Source organism: Carassius auratus, chromosome 7 (assembly GCF_003368295.1).
Source record: "Carassius auratus strain Wakin chromosome 7, ASM336829v1, whole genome shotgun sequence".
Taxonomy (NCBI): Eukaryota; Metazoa; Chordata; class Actinopteri; order Cypriniformes; family Cyprinidae; genus Carassius; species Carassius auratus.
Window position 1 is genome coordinate 1,349,182 of NC_039249.1, and position 21,264 is coordinate 1,370,445.

The following is a 21,264-nucleotide window of genomic DNA, read 5'->3' on the forward strand; positions in this document are numbered from 1 at the left end:
AAAAACCAAAATATAAAGAAAGAAAATCAATTATAAAACACAACACACAATGAAAAGCTAAACAGACAGCGTTACAGAAACAGACGTCACACTGGTGGATGAGAATATACTCATGTGTTGTATGTTGTGAATCTCAGAGGTTGAAAGTGCTTCTCTGGGCAGCAGTGAATCATCAGTGAATCGACTCTCGTATCGGTTCATGAGTCCTGTGACGTCATTGTGTGTGTTGATGTTAAATGATGGAGAATCTCCAGCATCAGTTCTCATGATGAGCTTCAAAACACAGAAAAACACTTTCAGTTCAAACTCTAGACATGTTTCAGTGATCTGCATTGTGTTGAATGAATGGAAATGCTTCATATCTGTGTTTCTTCTGTTTTTAGTGCTGATGTCCTTCATCCACGCTGGACTCACTCAAGGTACTGTGCTGGAAATTTAACAAATGTGAATAGTTTTCTAGTTCTCTGATGTTTCATGAGGAGGTTTTGAGTTCATAACAGTGATTGATACAATAATAATGTAGATGATCTATATTTACTCATATGTCTATTAATACAGAGAGCCCAAAAGCTGTATTGAAGGTGACTCCAGATGAGAGTGTGTTCAGCGGAGAGACAGTCACTCTCACATGTGACATACAGGGAGCAGGACACATTCAGTGGAGATTCAGTTGGTTTAGAGATGGAAACACATTCTATCCATACACAACAACAACAGCAGCAGAGATCAGTTTCACAGCTTATGTGTCTTCCAGTGGTGAATACAGCTGTAGAGGAGACACATACAACCCACAGAGATCATCACACATCAGTGCTGCTGTTACACTGACTGTATCAGGTGAGTGATCAGATTCACATCTGTTTAATCATCATTTAACATCAATAGTTTTTGCTCCAGGGAGAATAAGTTTAGCGATATAGCTCTGACTGATTTAAATGAACTGAATGTATGTAGAAAATTATTTGCTGAAATAATTACATTAACAGCAACTCTGAAATAACAGCACACAGTATATCTATCAGTCAGATTCATGTTTTTACTGAAACCCTGTGCTTTTTCTTTCAGTAAAAAAAAAAAAAAATAGAATAATCATGTATGTATATGTTACACATTGCCCGGTATGAATAAATAGATCCACATTTTTAAATCTACAAGGAACCAGAAATAGCACTAGATCGTATCTTCTGTATTCTTAATGATTATGAAATAATAAAAGGAAGGGTGTGTGTGATGTATTTGAGTTGATGTTATAATAACTGATGCTCGTGGTGTGTGTGTTGTTCAGTAAATCAGTGAAAACAGTTCAGTTCTTCTGGTGTACGCTATAAAAATATCTGTGTTATTACAGCATATTTGATGCAAATATAAGAGTGATATTCGGTTCTGTCCATCACTCGTCAGTGTTGAGTGTATTCTGAGATGTGATCACTGAACTCAACAACACAGACAGATATGAATGTGAGCTTGCAGTCGATTGTAAGAAAGACACAGTTTAAGTCAGGGACACAAAACTCTGTTACCTGTAGTTCTCAGATAAGACTGAAGGACTTGATTAGAGTCACTCTGAGAAGCACCGGCTTAATATTTGATTATTTCATATCAACAGAGAATGAGAAATGAAATGAAAACGATGCATCAGTATTGTTTTATTTTATATAGAATGACAAGACAATCATTGTTACATATGATTATTGGTCAAGCAGTTGATAAAAAACAGTAATAGTCTAATGTTTCTGATGTCTGCCTTTTACATTCTTATGAAACGTACATTTTCTTTACTACATCACAATGCATAGACTTTTCTTCACCTTTATTTCAGAAAAATATGCTGCTGCTCGTTATTTTAAAGTGAAGAAATCGAGAACCTTTTATTTCTATCGGTCAGTGATGATTCTGAAAGGACACACCTGTGATCTGTTGCTATAGTAACAAACTCAATTTCATGATCATCGTGCTCTTATTTTAGTTGTTCAGCAAACAGTTTCATATAATTTAACAGTGTTAAGATATAACAGCAGTTGTCTCACGGTCACTGCGGTCAAATATTGAGATACACTTTGTAATAAAGATAAAGATAAACTTATCATCTATTTTTATTAAATTAATATATTAAATTGCTGTCTTCTTCGATACCCATTTTGTGACGATACTGAGCCGATTCTTTTCAATCAGCTGGAATGATTCGGGACATTCTACATTTAATGCATTAAAACTGTGTTTTTAACAAACCAAACTCAGTGAACACATTAATAATAAAACATTATATTCACAGACAAACAGATGAGTCCAGAATAAGAACAAAATGTCTTTAATTACCTGTTAATTCCTCCGACAGAAAACCATTAGACTCAAAGGAAAATGCTTAACATGCCGTAATGCATTAAAACATGTTTTATAAAGACCAAACTCAGTAAACATTTTTAATAAACATTTTCAATTTACAGACAAACAGTTTATGGGAGGAAAATACTTAATGTGTAATTAAACGCATTGAGTTCATATTCTGGGCTCATATCTGCTTGAGGTGAATATGACTTACTTCTTTCAGACAAATTCAGTCATAGTTATATTAAAATTGTGTCCTGGCTCTTGTCAGCTCTATCACTGTAGAGGACAGGTGTTTCTGTTCAACAGTCCAAAACACGTCAAATAAAGCGTGCACATCTGTAATAAAACGTGTCTCACACGGCTCTGGGGGATGAATGAAGGCTTCCTCCATACGTTCTTTATTATTAATTATTATTATTAAGCCTTCCACATACGACAGTCAGCAGAAGTGAGAGAAAGATATATATCCATCACAGAACTAATATATGCTGGCTTTTTCTTGAATATGCTCATGTGTCATGTTCGCTTGTTTGTTCATCTGTGATCGTATTATTATTCCCTTCAGCTTTGATAAAGACACTTATTTCCACACCGTCTAAACCTCCTGCACTCTCTGTTTCAAGCGTCAGCTCCACAAGTGTGTCCTTAAAATAAGATAATATGTTTAATACAGCAGATAATAATACAGCCATAATCGTTGCCTGAGTTGTGTATGTGAGGGGCGGAGCTAAAAAACATGAGCGAGTCCCTTTGATTTGAATTGGTTTTATTGATAAGAGTCCTCTTGACTAACCCTAACTTTTCACAGATTTACATCCTGATTTTAGTTTTAAAACACTTTGTGAAATGCTCTAAAAGTCTTAAAATTAGGACTGACACGCTCATTATTTTCCAGAGTTTCTTCTAGATCTGCAGGTTAGGATCTACTTTAGTCTTAAGATGATTTGTGAATATGTCTCTGATGGATCTGACTCTCATTGTGAAGCTGTGTTGGTGTTTTACTCTTCATTTCTGATCTCTCTGGTTTTCATGTCATGGTTTTAATCTTCTGCTGGTTTCATGATTTCTCTGTTTGTCTGTGTTTTATCTGTTGTTTCTATTGTTTGTCCTGTGGTTGACCCTTTGTCTGTTACTATTGTGGGTTACCTCCGCTACGTGTCGGGGTCCTGATCTCTCTGTCGGGGTTTATTCTGTCAGAACAACTGGCTGGATGCACATTATCCTTAAAAAAATCCGGATTTCTGGCCAATGTTAAGAGCAGTGATTTGTTACGATTAGCAGAATCAGTTGTATTTGGGTCATTCCACAAAATCAGTGCCTCTTGCGTCCCTAAGAAATAATCAAACATAGATTTAATATTACATTTACATTTATTCATTTAGCATATTCTTTTATCCAAAGCGACTTACAGATGAGGACATTGGAAGCAATCAAAAACAACAAAAAGAGCAATGATATATAAGTGCTATAACAAGTCTCAGTTAGGTCAACACAGTACTAGTAGCATGGGCTTTTAAATAATATAATAAATAAAAAGAAAACAGATAGAATAAAAAAAAGAATAGAGCAAGCTAGTTAGAGGTCTTTACACATACACACACACACACACTTTGTGACTTTGTGCTTTTTTGGGATGGCACAATCAAGCGACGTTCACTTGCAGAACGCAAGCTTCTAGAAGCACATAAGTCTGAAGTAACAAATTTAGGTAAATGGGTGCAGAGCCAGTGGTAGTTTTGTAGGCAAACATCAATGCCTTGAATTTTATGCGAGCAGCTATTGGAAGCCAGAGTAAATTGATAAACAGAGGTGTGACGTGTATTCTTTTCGGCCACGTTCTTGATCTTCTTGATGTTGAATAAAGCAAATCTGCAGGATCGGACAGTTTTAGCAATGTGGTCTGAGAAAGTCAGCTGATCATCAATCATAACTCCAAGGCTTCTAGCTGTTTTTGAAGGAGTTATGGTTGATGTGCCTAACTTGATGGTGAATTTGTGATGAAATAATATAACAATAAAGATTAATCCTCACTATGATTTTATTTTTCAGCAGGACATTTAATTTGGAAAATGAAGGCAAAATTATATTTTTTAAAAATTACATTTTAAACGATTATGTATTGCTTTTAATACAATCACTATCTGCAAGTAGAATCCTTTTAAACGGTACAATGTGTGCTTTTGTGGAGTGACTAGAAATTAGAAAATTAGTTTGAAATGGTCAAACCTGTTACTGTCATCCGTTACTTTTCAGGGTAACATGTTTTGACATTTGGGTAACAGGGGTGACAGTGTAATGTGGGGTTTGTTTCATGTTTTTATGTATTTTATTTTGGAGTTTTGTCATGGTCCTTGTTCTGTCATGTGACCCCTGTCTGTGTGTCAGGTTCTTTTGTTCGTGTATTCTGTGACCCTGATTGTTTTCTGTAAGTAGTCATCATGTTAACTTTGTGCTTTGTGGTGTATTGAATGTGTTCATCCTGCTGTCAGTGAGCTAAGTCAAGTCAATTTGGATTATGTTTTCTTTAAATAAATCTGCACTTGTATTCATAACTACGCTCTCCTACAGTGAACTATCATTACACATAGATTAAGTGTCACCCTGCTTTTAAAGACTGTAAAACCATAACTGTCACCATCCTGTATACGGGACGCCTAAATTTACTTCAATATATTACAATTATATCCTAATCTAATCATGACAAACTATATATCGTTGGAAAGGTTTAAGACTCCTAAATAGATATTTGACCCCTTTTTGTTGTTAAAAATGATGAAGTAACAGTAAAAGATTAATTTATAAAAAGAGTGAACCTCAAAACATATACATCATAACAGGAGTTCTGACCTTTGTCACAAAAAAATCATGAGTTACATTTTAGTTATTATTACTGTTTTTTTTTTGTTTTTTTTGCTATTACTGTTGTTAAAGATCTGGGCCCGTATTCATAAAGAATCTTAATGCAAAAAGTAGCTCCTAGTGACACAATTCTAAGAAAATTCTTAGAAATGTGGGCGTTTACTCTTAAATTTAAAGAAAAAATCCTAGTAAAGAAAAAAGTAATTCAGAAAGCATCTTAACCCTTAAAAGAGGTCTTAAGGTCAAACTTGTTAGGAGCACAGACAAGGACTTTTAAGAGTTTCTTTAGCAGAGGAGAAAATGGCAGAGAGATGAAGAGGCAGAAGAAATGTGTTGCAGACAATGGATGACAGTGAGTTAATAAGACGGTATTATATACTAATTTTATAAATTAAAGTAATCACTCCATTACGATATTTGGCAACTGGGAAAATGCAACAATGCAATAGTGATGATTTGGGTCTGTCACAACCTTCTGTAAGCAGAGTGATCACACAAACAACTACAGCACTTTCAGAACATCTTATTGTATTACTTATTGTATTACAGAATACAATTGTATACATTTCGTTTCACTGGACATTCCAACCTTACAGGCTCAAAAAAACTGCATTAATTAATATAGCAGGCTTATAGGTGCGCACAAGCAGGGGGAATTAACTGTTAATAGTTTGTGCTATACGCTCCCATGTCTGCTTCTTGTCCCTTGCTGTGACACCCGGCCCGAATTTTGTGTTCATTCACTAACTGGGCTAACAGTAAACACTGTTCCTCTGTCCAGTTTGGCTTTCTCCCCTTCTTGGTTTTGATTTCATGTTTGATACATTAAAACAACATTCAAACCACCACTTATATAGGACAGCAATCACTGTAATTGGAAAGAGTGGAACAATTTTTATCATTCTAAGCTAATCAAATACCTTATAGGAAATTACAAGCATGGTAAATAAAAAGGACTTATATACACATGTATAATGTGTGTGTGAACGGTCAAATAGTAAATTACTAATGTAAATTCAAAGTGAGAATTAGAATAGACCCTATACTTAAAATCACTCTTTTTTCCCTCTTGGACAACCAACCAATCACAGTCTTCAAAAGATTGTGTCATACATAGCAACAGGGTCAACCCCGCCTCCTCACTAAGATGAAAGTTCTTGTCTTTTCCTTACTCAGAGTTGCTCTCAGATCGGTCCCGAATCGCTCTTCTGAGAGGATCAGGGGAAGTCTGTGGTTAGAGGGTTGGACTCCCAATCGAAGGGTTGTGGGTTCTAGTCTCGGGCCGGACGGAATTGTGGGTGGGGGGGAGTGCATGTACAGTTCTCTCTCCACCTTCAAAACAACGACTTTTAGGTGCCCTTGAGCAAGGCATCAAACCCCCAACTGCTCCCCGGGCGCCGCAGCATAAATGGCTGCCCACTGCTCCGGGTGTGTGCTCACAGTGTGTGTGTGTGTGTGTGTGTGTTCACTGCTCTGTGTGTGTGCATTTCGGATGGGTTAAATGCAGAGCACAAATTCTGAGTATGGGTCACCATACTTGGCTGAATGTCACTTTCACTTAGAATCTTTATGAATACGGGCCCAGGATAGCATGATCAGTCTTAATAAAACAAATTTTTCCATAACTTATTGTCAATAATGCATCCATGTAAATTAAATTGCAAGATGACTGCAGAACTTCACCCAGTCTTGTGTACCCAGCCTCTCCGCCGCTCCTCGCACTTGCTCCGAGCGGGGCTCGAACCCGGGTCTCCGGCATGGGAGACGGAGGCACTAAAAAGGGGACTAAATGGCTATAGCCTCACCAGTGCATCTCTTGAGATCAGGGAGTGTGGTTAACCTGCACAGTACTACTCGCTGGCCTCCGTTACACTTGCAATTTTTCCATTGTAACTTTAAATATTTTAATTTGAACAAAGCCCTTTTTTTAATGTCTCGTTTGTAAAACGTTTTTTTTTTTTTTTTTTTTTTTTTTCTTAATTGGCATGTGGACACCCTCCAAAATTAGGACGATTGGTCATCTGAATGGCATATATTAATATATAAAAATCCAAAATTTGAAACCATCCCAGTAAAAATGTAGCGGGTCCCGGCTAGGTCTCTGCTGGCAAATATATAGATAATCTGATAGGAGTGTTCTGGGAATATTAGAAATATCACAGAGAAATCAGTTGCTCATTCTCCATTCACAGTGTATGAGCTCATCTTGCTCTGCGCATCGCTAAATGTCCCAGTGTGACACTGCTCATGGTGACTGCCACCCTGTGGCCATTTTATGAAAAGCATGTCATTGTGTGCTTTTCCCGTAATCTCTCCTTGATATTCAATTGTATAAATCAGAATAAAATAAAATCCTATTTAAATAAAATGAAAGGACACAAAAAGTAATAATCCCAACAAAACTTATTTTGAGTGACACAAAAAGAGGGACGAAAATGTTGCTCATACACTGTAAAACATTTCACGTTGGTTAAACTTATAAACAAAAGTTCACCTGCTGCCTTAAAAATGTGAGTTAACTCAACTTACAGATAGTCTTTGTTTCAACTCAAGAAGTTAAGTTTTACAGCTTATTAAACTAATGGTCATTAGTTGTTTCAACTTGATGCTCTGAGTTAAAACAACTTACTATGTTACATTATCAGTTCTAGAAGACTCAAATCAGCTCATAATAAATATACTTGTGGTCTGCTCAAAAATGTAAAAAATGTATTGAAATAAATTCAAGTAATGTTCAAGCTTTAACATTGGTTTGAAAATACAAATTCTTGTAGGGAAACAGGTTTTAAAAAGCTATATAAGAACACAAGTGCTTAAACATCCATTTCATCAAAACATCAAAGATTCTCTAATAATATACAGAACTAGAAGAAAGGTAGATGAGTGGTATAAAAGGGGTATAGACAATGTAAATGAGGGGGAAAGAAAAAGGCATGAATTACTTAAAAATGAGGAGTGGCAGGCCGTGCGTGATGATACAAAATAACGGCTCATCAATCACTTTAAAGATCATAAGGGTTCTCTATATAAACAAGTACATGTCGCTTTCTGACCTTTGAATGACCTTTGAATGATTTGTACAATACATGGTCATTGACTGTGTTAAACAATACTTATGTAGTAAACTCTCACTAAAAGCAATAAGAACACACACGTGAAATTGGTCTATTTCCAATAAATGCTCAAAGGTTTTTCCTTATAGTAAACACTTGACCAACATTCAGCATTTGAGATTCCAGATAAAGCAAAAAAAAAAAAAAAAAAGCAAAAAAAAAAAAAAAAACTTTAATATTTTGTTATATTTGTACATGATATTATTGATGACATGTTTAGGCACGATATATATTATAGTACTTAGATTAACTGACAGTCAAAAAAGCATTTTAGCATAAATTATTACTGATTCTGGGATAAAATAATAATAATAAATATATTGTAATAGTTAAGCTGATTACTCTAAAAGACACCAAGGCATCTAGTCCATCCAAGAATGACTGCAGACGATGGTGAACTCTGGGCTCATCTGAAACAGACACAAGACAGGAGGAAAAATGGAGCCAAAGAGACTAGTAGTGGGCAGCAAGTACAGATGAAAAATAATCACATATGTAAATCACATGCCATCTTATAACATAAATGATTAAAGAGGTCATATATAGAGGTCATGACACAAGGAATCAAGAATAAAGAATGTTTTAAAAATAAGCAAGTTCACAATTACCTTATTGTAAAATGAACATCCTTCACACAGCTTCTTGAAAACTTTGTAGGGTGACACTATATCTTGAGGTGACAATAACTTTGAAGAGGAATCAACAGCTGTAACGGTGCGGAAAAGCAGAAGCATATCAGTAGAAGCAATATAGACTAAGCATATGAAATTGTACAAAAATAATTGCATGGTCCGCATTAAATATGTTGTGTGACTGCATTAGTCCTGCAATAAATATACAAGTTAAACAGCAAAAGATTTTAATATCAGTAAGGATGTGTTAACTGTAACTCATTGTAACATGAATGTCCTTAAAATCAGCTTCTTGAAAACTGCAGGGTGACAACCTTATATCTTGAGCTGACAATAACTTTGAAGAAGAAGAGCTATAACGGAGTGAAAAAGCAGTAGCATATCAGTAGAAGCAATACAAAATAAGCATAAGAAATTGTGCTATACAAAAATTAGTAGACAAACAGCTGTCAGAAACGTTTAAAAGTAATAAAAATATAAGCATTGAAAATCGAAGTGAAATATTAAGATATTTTAGCATTTGAGGCTCTAGGAAACTGTCAAATTAGCGAGGGAAAACCCTGTTGGTCAAGTGCGTCTTTATTTGTGTAACGTTAACGTTACACCCGGTCAAGCAGCCGCTGCCTGGATTTGAACATGTCTATTTTTTAATAATTTTATGTTTTAATAATACAGTACAAATGCGTGGCGTGCCCATAAAGCAGAGAAAGACACTTTTTGTAAGCTTAATGTATCGTGACACCTTAATTCCACAAACAGACGTGCAGCAAAATGCTGTTCAACTGACCACGGTCTTACACTCGCGGAGCACGGTCAATGCAATAAATAATAATACCTGCAGACTTCAGGTCGAAGACCAACTAAAATATAAGCACTGTGAACCAAAGTGATATAAATATTTTAGCGTTTGAGGCTCTGGAAAACAGTGAATTAACGACGGAAAAACTTGTGGTGTCGTATTACATTCGCGAAGCACAGTCAAATTGTGCAAAAAATCGCAACATTATTCATTTATCGTGACAAAAAAATAAATAAAAAAAAACTCACCTTCCTCGTATTCTTTGTGTTTCTCGACACAAATTCGTGTAAGGTCTCCAGACAGCTGCATTAACTCAAAATGGCGATGGCTTCTCTCCGTGTATCGCCCCGCCCCCAACATATAACTCACAGACACGAGTTAAATGAACTTTTACAAGCCAGACGAAACTCAGAAGTCAAGACAACACATTACTTTACGTTTACATTTTCAATAACTTATAAACTTAAGTTCAGTATCCAAAACTTAAAATGACAATTTAATTTAAAGAGGAAAAGTAAGTTCATATAAATTATTTGGGCTATGATGTTTTACAGTAAATTAGTTAAAACTATCACATAGCTCTAATTAAACTATAGTATCTAATACGGCTTGTGTCGGTAACAGGGTTGACAAAAATACCAAAACATGAGGTAGAAAAATATTCATAAAATAATAAATGACAGACAATGTCTTGTAATTTTAAGGGTGTCTTAATTTCATGGATATAAAAAAAAAAAGTGGATTAAATTTACTCAATTTCTTTTTAATTATTATTATTCCAAGAGGAAAAGGCACTGGTTTCATGAATGACTCGTTTAATTAAGGATGAATCTAAACTCTGCCGAGCTGCAGCTCCTGGTTAAAATGAACTGAATGATAATAAACAGATCCAGCATCCGTCACTAAACAGAAGTCTGTCGTTTCACTGGATGTGTGCATGGATCAAATGTTCAGTTCTGTGAAACATTTACACAGTTTCAGGGAAAGAGGTGTTTGAGTCACTATGTTTTCTGTCTTTCTTCACAGATTCATCCAGATCTTCACTAACTGTGACTCCAGACAGTCCTGTATTCACTGGAGAGACAGTCAATCTGAAGTGTGTGATTGAGACTCGCAGTTACAGTTACAGTTACAGAGACTGGATATGGAGAATTGACCAAACATATAACTGGAGATATGAGTGGTATAAAGACAGTGTAATGTTACAGACGTCTGGTCGTTACACTGTAAACAGAGACACTCTCACTATCAGAGGAGTAATTACATCTGATCAGGGTCAGTACTGGTGTAGAGGACAGAAAAGATCAGTCTCATCTCAATCAAGCTCTGTTTTTCTCTCAGTGAAAGGTGAGTTGAATATCACTGTCCTTCTGCACTACATGTATGATCACACATCAAATCAAAAGACTTTCTCATTCTCAGATGTTACATTAACACCAATCATAAATATGATTGTTCCACTTCATTTGAGAGTTTGTATATATCTCTTTTAACTTATTAAAGAGCTGTTCACACAGGAGCTGTTCTTGTTCACAACAGATGCAACAATGAACTGTTTACAGGAATCTCAAAATGTATTTTAAATCTGAAGTATGAAGCGTCATCTTAAAAACACAACACTCATGACACTATAAGAACACAACAGCTAAAGACTTGTGTGTGTGTGATGTGTGTCTGATGTGTGTGAGCACAGAACTAGGGATGTAGTTCAAGTTCAAGTCTTTATTTTGCCAGAACGACCCACATCGCCTGGAATTCATTTTGGTGAATTGGCTCACACAAGACAGTACAACATAACATATGATTTAATAAAAACTTGAAATCTAAACAAAAAAAAATTTAATTACTGCTAATAATTAGTAATAAAGCTAATCAGACAAAGTGCTAGTGCATTTAGTAACCCTAAGAAGAAGGAGGGCATAGCTGTGTCTGTGAAAGGAAAATAGATAGAGATTGTTGTGGTGAGTTAAGAGCCCTCACAGCCTGCGGGTAAGTACTATTAGAAAAACGGGTGTAATGAATCCTTGAGTATTTTCAGACCAGTTTTGAGTAGACGGATGTTATAAATGTCACAAATCCTAGGGAGGTCCAACCCAATTATTCTTGACGCAGTGCTAACTACCCTGTTCAAAGCAGACTTATCCTCTGCCGAGCAGCTACCCCACCATACAGTGATGGAGAAAGTGAGAATGCTCTCTATCACAGCCCTGTAAAAGTGGAGCATTCCAGCCTTGGACACTAAGTTGTCTCAAAAGAAAAGTCTCTGCTGAGCTTTTTTAACACTATGTAAATGTAAATGTTAAATCATTTCTATGATCAATTAATCTTTAACCTTAATGCTGCAAAATGTGTCTATTGCAGCGGTGCAGTCACTGGTATGAAATGATGTGCAAACTCAAAAAAAAAAAAAAAGAAGAAAATGCTAGTAGCAGGATTATAAAATGAATAGATGTGATTTTTATCATTTGATTAAATGAAGAGCGTGCACCATACATTTAAGATCACTTTACTGAATGATGAAGTGCTTCTTTAAATAGTTCCCTGGCGCTCGTTGTTGTATTTTAAAACACAATTGGGTAACACTTTAGAATACTGTTTCTTACTTACTACATAACTAATAAGGAATTATTGAAGAACTAACAGGTGATTATTCATTAACACTTAACTCACTACTGTTAACTACTAAGGAAGATGTGTTAATTAATCAGTATCTAATATAATTTTATGATTGTGTTAAGTAACAGTTAGCTAATCAATAACTAATGTATTCTGTCATACCTCCTGAAGAACTACTATTAATTATCTACTAGTTAGGGCTCAAGAAAAACAACTATGAAGTAACTACTAATGAACAGTTATACACAATTACATTGTATTGTGACCCTTTCATATAAATGTTGTAAGCAATAGTAGAAGTAGAATTAAAATGCAATCTTAATAAATGCAATACATTTTACAGAGGTTTTGCCTATGTAGTAAATTGTTTTGTGAGTGTGTTTTGTAAGAAATCAGCTTCCAGTAGGAACCCCACCATGACTCCAGTGCCTTGCGATAACTTACCTTAGTTTTTATATTTTATATATAGTACTGTATGTGTGCCTCATCAGCATATACCACATTACCATTAGTTCAATTTCTTTATGCACGGCAAAGCCTGAGGAAAAGTGAAAATACAGGTATCCAGTTTGTAATTAATAATGAATTATAAAATAATTTTGCAAGACTTATTTTGAACCTGAGACATTAGGCCTATTCTAAAGTGAAAACATATGGAACCCATTAGTAATAAATAAAGAATTATCAGATAATTCTGCAGAACTTACTTAGAACCTGAAACAGAATTCTAAAGTGAACATATTAGTAAATAATAATAAACTACATCAGTTTGACTAAAATCTGTCTATTTCAGATGAGAACATTTGTTAATACAGCATATTTTATTCCATTTTAACATGTATACTGCCAACATTTTAACTAATTTAACAAAATTTCATGATCAAAAATTAAACATTTAAAAGCGAACAAAATCCATATTTCATTTCCATTATAGGCTAATAAGTAGGCTGTAACAAAGTTGCTACCGTAGTAGTACTTCATACTTGTCCTTTTACTCAAGTAATTTGGAAAATAAACATGCCTACTTATAATTTTACTGGAGTAATATTTTATTGGGGTATCTGTACATTTACTCAAGTACTTGATTTGTGGGACACAGCCTGATTATTATAGTGATTATTTGCTTATAACTAACTGTTCAGTAGTAGTTATTTCATAGTTATTTTTTCACCGTAACTAGTAGATAATTAATAGTAGTTCTTCAGGAGGTATGACAGAATACATTAATTATTGATTAGCTAACTGTTACTTAACACAATCATAAAATTATATTAGATACTGATTAGTTAACACATCTTCCTTAGTAGTTAACAGTAGTGAGTTAAGTGTTAATGAATTATCACCTGTTAGTTCTTGAATAATTCCTTATTAGTTATGTAGTAAGTAAGAAACAGTATTCTAAAGTGTTACCTCATTTACAGTGCATTAGATCGTGACAGTGTGTGCACATGCAGGCGAGGACAGAGTTAGCTTTGGTTTGGCTGGATTTGGAGGTTATTGCTCACGTCTCATTCGGCACAAATCCAAATGTTTCCATATTTGCAATGTATTTGAAAGTTAAACTGTTATTTATAATGTAAACTACTAGTCTTGTACTTTACACGCTTTCGCATATAGACAGAAAATCTCATTCTCTTTAGACCACAATATAAGTTTGAATAGCTAGAATGTGTGAGGTGCAGCACAATTGAACAGCTAAGACAAAAAATATAAAATAAAACCTACTTTTTGGAGTAAGATATAATCCACAAGATTGTTTACCTTCATTTGTGCACTAAAAAAAAAAAAAGAAGATTTGTAAAATGTTGTAAAATAGAGCACACAAACAGAATGTGTGTTGTCATCCTTTTCTTTCTGTGAACTTAATTATGGAGCACCACAACACACTTCTGTTTTAAATCTGTTATCTTAATCAAGTCAGATACATTTCCCATTTTTTTATGAAAACAAACTTATTTTTATTTTAGGCCTATTACTTTTGGCTATGCATTTTCTTTAAAGCATCCTATAAAGGGTCTTTTGATTATTAAAATCAGAGTTGGAAATTAGCTACTGAAAAAGTGCACTTAAGGTGGGGGGGGGGGTGAAATGCTATTTCATGCATACTGAGTTTTTTACACTGTTAAAGAGTTGGATTCCCATGCTAAACATGGACAAAGTTTCAAAAAATTTAGTTGTACGTTTGAAGGAGTATTTTTGTTCCCAAAATACTCTTCCGGTTTGTTACAAGTTTCGGAAAGTTTTTTTTCGAGTATGGCTCTGTGTGACGTTAGATGGAGCGGAATTTCCTTATATGGGTCCTGACGCACTTCTGCCGGAAGAGCGCGCGCTCCCGTATAGCAGAGCGAGAGACATTCACTGATCAGAGCAAGAGACCGAAATGTCACAAAAGAAGTGTGTTTTTGGTTGCCAGGGCAAGACAACCCTGCACAGATTACCAAAAAAAAAAAAAAAAAAAAACAGCATTAAGGGACCAGTGGATGGAGTTGTGCAAGTGTTTGTGTTTGTTCCCTGCATTTCGAAGATGCTTGTTTTACAAACAAGGCCCAGTTTGACGCCGGATTTGCACATCGTTTATTTCTTAAGGATAATGCAGTCCCAACTGCATTATCATAAATATAGACGGTTTCATCGGACGCACGCGCCTGGACCTAAGTTAACTTCCAGTCTGTTGGCTGCAGTGCCTTGCCTTCTACAAACGCAGTTAAAGTTAAGGTGATGAGTAGACTGAAGTTGGGCTCAGGTGGTAGTGCTGCGGGATGTGTTTCCCATACATTTATTTTATTTTTGGAGACTCGCCACAATTTTAAAACTGATCGATTTTCAAAAAGGCTTCGTTGAATAAACATGAGTAACGTTACGTACTGCACTTTTATTAATAATAATTCCTTACATTTATATGTTTAAATATCAAAGCGAGGCACGGGTGTATTTATATAGCTGTATTTCTGAAGGAAGACTTGCATGTTATATGCCTGATAAAGCAGCGTGTGAGCGTAGCTCTGCTTTGTTTACAGCTGTTACTGGGGAAACCTCTATTTCTCGCGCTTTATATCTATGCTTTAAAACATCTCCTGCTGCAAATAATGAATTTGCATATTCATTAAGTCCGCCTGATCCACGCAGCAAACATATTTTGTTTGTTATCAAAAAATATCTACTCTAGAGGGACTTGGCTGTTGTTATTGATTCTATTTGGAAGTCTACCGGAAGTTAAGTTAGGTCCACAATACGGGCACGCGCAGTAACGTTTGTTTATATTGTTGCTGTTGAAACCGTCTATACGGCTGAATCTGACTGTTAGCCATGGTTTGTTTTGGATGTTTTTTTCCCTCACGGTAATGTCACAGCTTCCAAACGCTCTCAACGCAAAAGCCTACTGGCGCTCGTGATTCTTTAGCTCCGCCCACACGTCACGCCTCCAGTCGGTCGTGTTTTTCCGGGAAAAACCGGTACAGACTATCTTTCTCTTATAAATATAAAAAACCTAAAGACTTTTTGGAGTTATGAAGGATGCAGTACTACTCTATAGGTACTCAAGATTAACAGGAGATTGAGTGAAAAAGAGCATTTCACCCCCCCCCCCTTTAAGTACAAATATTTTTACATTGCTGAAATAATACTCAGTTACAGGTAAAAGTTCATTGTCAAATACTACTCCTACTAGGTGTTTTAGTCACTATGTTTTTGCTTTAAAATAACTGCATGTTCCTGTGTATAGATTAGTGCAACTATAATATGCATAACATCACAAAAATGGTGTTAGACCAGGTACAGTTGGTACACTTTTTGCTTTTTCCTTTACCACACCAAAACAAGGGACAGAAAATAAGTGATTTTTCATATGAGAGTTCCTTTACTTGTCTACTAATATATTAATAATTATTAACATCCACAAGTAGGTCATATTTGCCACAATAAGCTCATAAACACAAGAAGCTTTTTTGTTCCTACTATACCTACAGTATGTCTGCTACAGCTGGAACAGTCCCGAGTACAGAGGAGACACCCATCCGTGATGCTGTAAAGCTGACTAACCAAGTCATTGCAAATGTACAATACCTTTAAAAAACTGAATTCAACAGTTTTTATTTCCATTCAGTATTTTATTAGATTGCATTGTTTATTTAAAAATAGTTAATTTGTAAAACATTGTTCAATAATGACAAGTAATGAAAGTAATTAACAGTTAAAAAGTTGAGTAGCAGTAGAAACAATTGCAAACAGCAATAATAAAACTGATCAAATGCAAACAAAATCCTAATAAACATAACACAATAACATAATGCAACTAAACTGCATGTTCCTCAATAGGAATATTTGGTACACCGTATCTTATCTGCACCCCACTGACCCACTGACCACCTCAAACATTTATCTAGATTGTATGATGACCTTGCATGACACATGCATGAAATATGTCAGTTTTTTAGAGCACAGATTAAGGTTTACGAAAATGTAAGTTACCTTTAACAGTCATGTAAGGATGACAAGCAATTCAATGTGGAATATGTGGTGAAGTGAAAAACTTACCTTGATGAAAAAATACTTTCGCCGCTATCTTCGGACTGGAGAAGCACATGTACTTCAAATTACCCAAGATCGAAGAGGACACTAATACACGTGTGTGTGAAGCAAATATCACAGATCAGACTTGTTGTGCACGCACGTTATTTAAGGTGTTTCAATTGTACCCCTGTACCAACTGTACTTGTTCTACCCTACAACTTACACTTTGAAACATAAATAACACACAAATTAAAAAAAACAAGTAAAGCATTAGACTTACAGATAGTGATGCAGATACAGCAGATTGTCCTGACAAAGTGGTAACTTTTTTGGGGGGTGAAACCAGCACTGTACTCCCTCCTGTCTCCCTCAAAACCTGACGCTCCAGCAGCACTTCTTTATCCTCGTCTAGTCTGATGCACTCAACCAAGTGTTTTAACCACGACCTCACCCCTCTCCACCCCCCAACCATTTCCATAGACAGGATTTATTTTAATGATATTCTAATGAGCCGCTTAGTGACATCACAAACCCCAAAATAAAATACCTCCCTTTGGAGTGGACTTTGAGATTTATAACTGTAGATCTTTTTTATGCCCAAACATACACACTACACACTGATTAAAATTCAAGAAGTGAAAAAGCATAATAGGACCCCATTAATAATATCTGCTCGTTACATCTGACATCATGCTTCACCGCCTCTGGGTCCTAACGCTCTGCCAGACACCTCTCAAAAAACAACAAACTGTGTGTATACACACTCATGATGTCATGTAATGCTGAAAAATTATAACCCTAACCTTTATCTCCATACTGAAATCCCAGATAGTGACAGTGATTCAGTTAAAATGATTCAGTCTGAGACACTGTGAGACTGTAGTGTGCACAGAAAACACATAACTTAAATATGTTAACGCTTGGCTTGAATATAGTGCTCATAAATGGCTGTTGAGATTGAGAGTATTCTCAAGTGAAATGAGTAGAGGCTTGGACCCAGAAACAACAGTTCTTACGTCAGACTTAACAGGATTCTCCCGAAGCAGTCAAACTTACTTCATCAGAGCGAGATCGACGGAAGACAATTTTTTTCCTCATGGTTCAGTTTGTTCACCACAAGACTAGCACTGTGCACTTATAAAACATGTAGGGTTGTTTTTGATTTCATGATGTACAATCCTTTTCAATACCATTGGCAAAAATTTCTTTTATCCATCCATTTTTTCAAGTCACTCAGTATTATTGGTGCGGCAGTGGCTCAGTGGTTCATGTAGGCTGTCTACAAACCAGAAGGTTGGTGGTTCAATCCCCTGCTCCACCTGACCAAGTGTCGAGGTGTCCTTGAGCAATACACCTAACCCCAGCTGCTCCCGACGAGCTGGATGGAGCCTTCAATGGCAGACACCGCAGTCGGTGTGTGTGTGTGTGTGTGTGTGTGTGTGTGTGTGTGTGTGTGTGAGAATGTGAGGCAACTTGTAAAGCACTTTGGATGGCCATGTGGTCTGTTGAAAGTGCTTTATAAATGCAGACCATTTACCTTTTCAAGCTTTGAAATTATTTTAATCCAAGTCTTCTATAAATAGACACATTTACTCTCTATAATTAACAGATGTGTTTGCACATATTGATATAGATATATAGATAGATATATATAGATCAGTTAGCTTAACAAAAAATTTATTTACAACAAATTTAAAATACACAATCAGTAATAAAATTAGAAAACAAATGACTTTAATTCAGTTTGAGGTATACAAAATATGTCATCACTGAATTTTAATAAGCAGTGATTTGAGAGCCATATACAGTATGTTAGGTTTATGTGTTTAGATGAATGAACATCAGATGGCTTTGAGCTAATGTCTGAATAATGAAGAAAATATCAATTCACATCTGTACAACAGAACAGAAGAAGAGTTCAACACTAGTCAGCAATAAAAAAAATATGAAAGATTGGTTTGTCTTGTGTAATTTTAGTTGGTTAGTATGGTTGAATTGGACCATTAAAGGTCAGCAGCAAATTAGTTAATGAAATTGAATTAAACAGATAAAGGATATTTGTATTTAACATTTAATTATTGCAGATTTGAGTCGTCATATTCTCATTTGCTTTTAACAGTTTTTATTAATTTTGAGGAAAACAAAATCTGATTTTTTTTTTTTTTTTTTTGTGAGGTGAGTGATCGTGATGAATGAATGCATTTTCACATTTATTCTAGAACTAAAGTAACATCTTACTCCTGATATCTGTCGACATGGAGACAGAAGAGGTTTAAATCAATACATGGGGGGGGAGGGGTTACTTAAAAAGTAATGCGTTACTTTACTAGTTAAATGAAAAAAGTAATCTGATTACGTAACAAGCTTTACTTGTAATGTGTTACCCCCAACACTGCTTATTAATGGTGACAGGAGCTTTCAATGTTCAAAAAGGACCCAAAACACTGATTGTTTCAGGAAACAAGTGACCCATGTGTTATATTCCAGCTCTTCTACCTTTATACAATAGTTTTGTGAGAAACAGTCCAAAGTGTCTGCAGTATTTTAGTCCACATCATTCTTCTGTCACAGCAGTCAGACAATATTATCCTGCATGGATTGATCTCTTATGAATTAAAAGCTAAGACACAAAGCACCATGCAGTGAGTTCTGAACATTTGCTGCTTAGCAACAAGCTGGTTTGTTTACATCAGCACGGCTCTGAAAATGATGTTTGATTGGTTCAGACTCAAGACATCGAGGATCTGCTCTGAATATTCACAGCTGGATTGAAGCGCTTTACAACAACATCACACTTGTGCTGAGGAGAAGTAATGAGCAGAAAAATACTCAAAACTTTAGAAAGCACACAAATAAAGACATTTTTAGATGTTTAACTGCTATGTGGAGCATTGGGATCACTAGACCAGAGTTTAATGAACTCATTTTTGTGAAAACCTCATTCAACCAAAATTGACATTTCACTTGTTTTGTCTGTAGCTCGTAATTAACCTGTGCTTCAAACTCATTTTACCAGCACAGATCACATATACACAGAGAAATACAGAGAATAATACAGCTGGAAGAAAGTGGACTGTTTCTCAATGTGACTTTATCTTTATGTCAGTTACACTGAAAGTTTTAATTTATTTATTTCATTTATTTACTAACCAAACATTACATAGTCACAAAAAAAAAAAAAAAAAAAAAAAAAAACGGTTAACAATTATTACCCTTACTATATCTAAAGTTCTCAGAAGAACTTGCATGAAAACATTGTTAACAGAAGCAAAAAAATTAAAATAATAAAAAAACATATAGAGAGGCCATTTCCATCATCAGTGTCACACAAACACAGGAACTCAGACGATCAGATCATGTTTCTGACTGAAAGAGCTCTGTCTTCTCTCTTCACAGATTCCCCCAGATCTACACTGACTGTGACTCCAGACAGAACTGTATTCACCGGAGAGACAGTCAATCTGAAGTGTGTGATTGAGTCTCACAGTAACTGGAGATGGAGAAATGACCCGACATATGGCTGGACATATGACTGGACATATTACAAGACATCTGAGTGGAGATATGAGTGGTATAAAGACACAGACAGTGTAATGTTACAGACGTCTGATGGTTACACTGTAGACAGAGACACTCTCATTATCAGAGGAGTAATTACATCTGATCAGGGTCAGTTCTGGTGTAGAGGACAGAGAGATCAGAGACCAAACTCATCAAGATCTGCTGTTAATCTCACTGTGACAGGTAAGATTAATATCATCGTCTCCTGAATGGTGTTTACAACAAATTTTTAAGCAAAACAGTTTATAAACACATAGAAAAATACATACAGTCAAGTGGTGGGTTTTTGTTGAATGTGAGCCAAAATCATCACAATTAAAAGAGCCAAAGACTTAAACTACTTCTGTCTGTGTGCATTTAATTTATTTAATACATGAGTTTCACAATTTGAGTTGAATTACTGAAATAAATTAACTTTTCCTCGACTTTCTAATTTATTGAGAAGCAGCTGTAAACAGCAAAGTTAACAGAAGTAACACTCTTGTAGTTGATGGAAGCAGGGCTGGGGAGTAATGAAATATATGTAACGTATTTAAAATACAAAAAATGAGTAACTGTATTTCATTATAATTGCATTTTAAAACAGGGGGTAATCAGATTACAGTTACATCTGAAAAGTATTTTAGATTTCCAGTTATTCTTTTTAAATTGATGTCATTTATTAATATTTAAGTCACAGTTTTGGGATTTCAACCATTACTGCAACTGCTGAAACAAAAAAACTGTGTGCAGCAGCTGTTCATTTAGCAACTCCTAGTGAGGATACAATACACACTCATCATCACAGATCATGGGCGAAACTTTGGGTCTACCATTGTTGGGTTAAACAATGTTTATTTATTGAATA

General features: G+C 35.4%; 1 protein-coding gene across 3 annotated transcripts in view; it reads left to right on the forward strand.

Moving 5' to 3' along the window:
• LOC113105418 (basement membrane-specific heparan sulfate proteoglycan core protein-like) overlaps positions 1 to 21,264 on the forward strand; it is a 130,342-nt gene that overhangs the window by 26,072 nt on the left and 83,006 nt on the right. For 2 of the 3 annotated variants that reach the window (XM_026266472.1, XM_026266473.1), the window contains exons 2-5: positions 384 to 419; positions 559 to 837; positions 10,758 to 11,016; positions 20,536 to 20,600. In XM_026266472.1, the coding sequence (XP_026122257.1) occupies positions 384 to 419; positions 559 to 837; positions 10,758 to 11,016; positions 20,536 to 20,600 (639 nt within the window). Of the gene's footprint in view, positions 1 to 383; positions 420 to 558; positions 838 to 10,757; positions 11,079 to 20,535; positions 20,601 to 21,264 lie in introns of all 3 variants that reach the window. The other variant, XM_026266470.1, reaches the window with a different exon arrangement.